The 2,588-nt window shown below is 35.6% G+C and overlaps 1 protein-coding gene across 1 annotated transcript in view; it reads right to left on the bottom strand.

The window, feature by feature from the left end:
* Nucleotides 1–2,588, bottom strand: part of LOC106472924 (septin-7-like) — a 43,248-nt gene that overhangs the window by 20,084 nt on the left and 20,576 nt on the right. Inside the window, exon 3 of the mRNA XM_022401461.1 lies at nt 1,089–1,195. Coding sequence (XP_022257169.1) covers nt 1,089–1,195 — 107 coding nt within the window. The remainder of the gene's footprint in view (nt 1–1,088; nt 1,196–2,588) is intronic.

The raw sequence follows: 2,588 nt of genomic DNA, 5'->3' as shown, positions 1-2,588 counted from the left end.
TTTATTTGTAACCACGCTGTGTACATCTAACATTTCATCTCTATTACCACCACACATTTGTTCACTGCGCTGATAAACATGTCACTTACAGAGATGTATTGTTCTGATAACGTCGTAAACTGAAAACAGGGGATCAGTATGTTAGAACACACGACAATTGTAATGCATAATACAATATCAGTTTTAAACACGCGGTTAAATATTAATAGGACAGATGAGGAACGTCTACATTGTCACCGTTTCGTTTATCTGTGGCATAGGTTTCTTAATCACAAAGTTGTTGATACCGCGTTCTAATTCCTGAATAGAATGCTGTGTTATTTGTCGTTAAGAAAATAACTGACATTGAAATAAATAATACCATCAGGTCCGTACACAGAATGTTTGGAGGGGTTCTAATTTGTGAGATCAAAAGCCACTACATATTGTGCGAAGTACAATATGCATGCGTAGCACACTAATGCTACGAGGGTTTGGGGCATGCTCCCCCAAAAAATTTGTAAAAAAATAAGTACTACGAGATTAAATACGGAACCAAATTTGCATGAAATATAGCTTAGACAATTGTATGGCTGTTCACATAAAATACACAAACATCCAATGAAAAGTCAACAAATCATCATTCTCTTGTAACACTGCACTGGACTTAAATTAACATAAATATGTATGTTTTATTATATATACTATGTACATTCAGGGTAATTATTAAATTATATTACTAATCTAAACAACACTGTACAACAGTAGTATATCAGCCATTTCAATTACTGGCTATCACATCCGTACATATATGCACTACTGAAATAGCATGTTAGCATGCTCCATTCTTCTGAGGTGTTTTTAAATAACTAACTTAGATACAGTTTCTAGGTTGATAGCAGTGTCATAATGATTATGTATTAAAGCTAGAGCACTCAGTTCTTTTTTTTTGGTTTTTGTACACCTCGGGTAAGTATTCAACCGATAGACAGCATATACCGTACGTTCACTTGAATATGAACTTAATAGCAGTATTTGTTTTAACATCAGAAAAACAGGGGGTCGGTCTCCCTTGCGTGACTATCCGTTATTTTAATAAATCGCCTTACTTGTGTTGTTTTTTTTATCCTTCGGGAAGGGCCTGGATACTCGTTGGAGTAGATATCCGTAAGAAACATGGAGTTGATGAGAGTAGACTTCCCCAGACCTGACTGACCTGGAACAATAATTATAACATTCAACTACACAGACTGTTAACAATTTACAGTGTAAAAACAATCATGTAGTTTTAATCTAATATTACTTTAATAAAATACAAAATATGTGAAACAAAATCATTCGGCTGCAACCTTCACTCAACCAATGAATAAACAAGCATTACTTGACGTCACAATGATTCTTTTAAAATTTACCGCGTTTTGTCATTTTGATAACACTATTGTGATACTAGTTAAATAACAATTCCATCTTACTGAATGTTGCGATTTATTTTATAAATAAGTTTCATTACTTTTTCATTTTGATAACACTATTGTGATACTAGTTAAATAACAATTCCATCTTACTGAATGTTGCGATTTATTTTATAAATAAGTTTCATTACTTTTCATTTTTAATGGAAGTCTCCCTTAAAATGAAAATAATTTACATTATTAGTTTCGTTTTGAGTTTACTTACTGATAAGTATTATTATAAGTACGGTAGTATTAGGTCGTCAAGAAATTAATGTTGCGTTTTGAAACACTTTCACTAACCAACCCTCAAAAAACGTACATCATGTATAATAGTTAAACGAACGGCCTAAACGTTACGTGTAGCGTATATAATGTGTAAAGTTCATTATACCGTAATCCCTTATAGTGATGGCACACAACGAGACACACACTTGGCATGCAATGCTGTTTGAATACAAGAAGGGAAACAACGCCTCTGTGGCCACACAGAATATCAAAGAAGTTTATGGAAATATTTTGGACGTTCGTAAGTGTCAGCGATGCTTCAGCAAATTTCGTTCAGGTGACTTATCCTTAAAAACTGTGATGGCAGGGGCCGACATGTTGGAATTGATATTGATGCTCTGAAGACGACTGTTGAGTCTAACCTAAGGCAACACATTCGTGAAATGGCCCTAAAATTGTATGTCTCTCTCATGAAATAATGCGTAAACATCTAAGGAATATGGGAAAACTCCATAAAGAAGGTGTTTGGGTGCCTCACGAACTCTCCGATGATCATCGCTTCCAACGTGTGAACGTTGCTTTGTCTCTTCTGGCGCGCAATGCGCGTGAACCATTTTTGGACAGAATTGTCACAGGTGATCAAAAAATGGATTCTCTATGCAAATATTAAACGCCAAAAACAATGACTCAGTCCTAGACAAAAACCACTTCCGACCCAAAAGCCTAGACTCCATCCGCAAAAAGTGATGCTTTGCATTTGGTGGAAAATCAAAGGAGTAATTCATTTCGAACTCCTCAATCCACAGCGAACTATCAATGCAACTGGAACGTTTAATTCAAGCCCTTCATCAGAAACGCCCTTCACTCGTCAATCGAAAAGGTGTTCTTCTTCTCCACGACAATGCACGTCCACATGTGACAACTTTGACG

Source organism: Limulus polyphemus, unplaced genomic scaffold, assembly GCF_000517525.1.
Source record: "Limulus polyphemus unplaced genomic scaffold, Limulus_polyphemus-2.1.2 Scaffold5738, whole genome shotgun sequence".
Classification (NCBI taxonomy): Eukaryota; Metazoa; Arthropoda; class Merostomata; order Xiphosura; family Limulidae; genus Limulus; species Limulus polyphemus.
The sequence above is the reverse complement of the archived record's forward strand: the minus strand, read 5'-3'. Positions and strand labels throughout refer to the sequence as shown.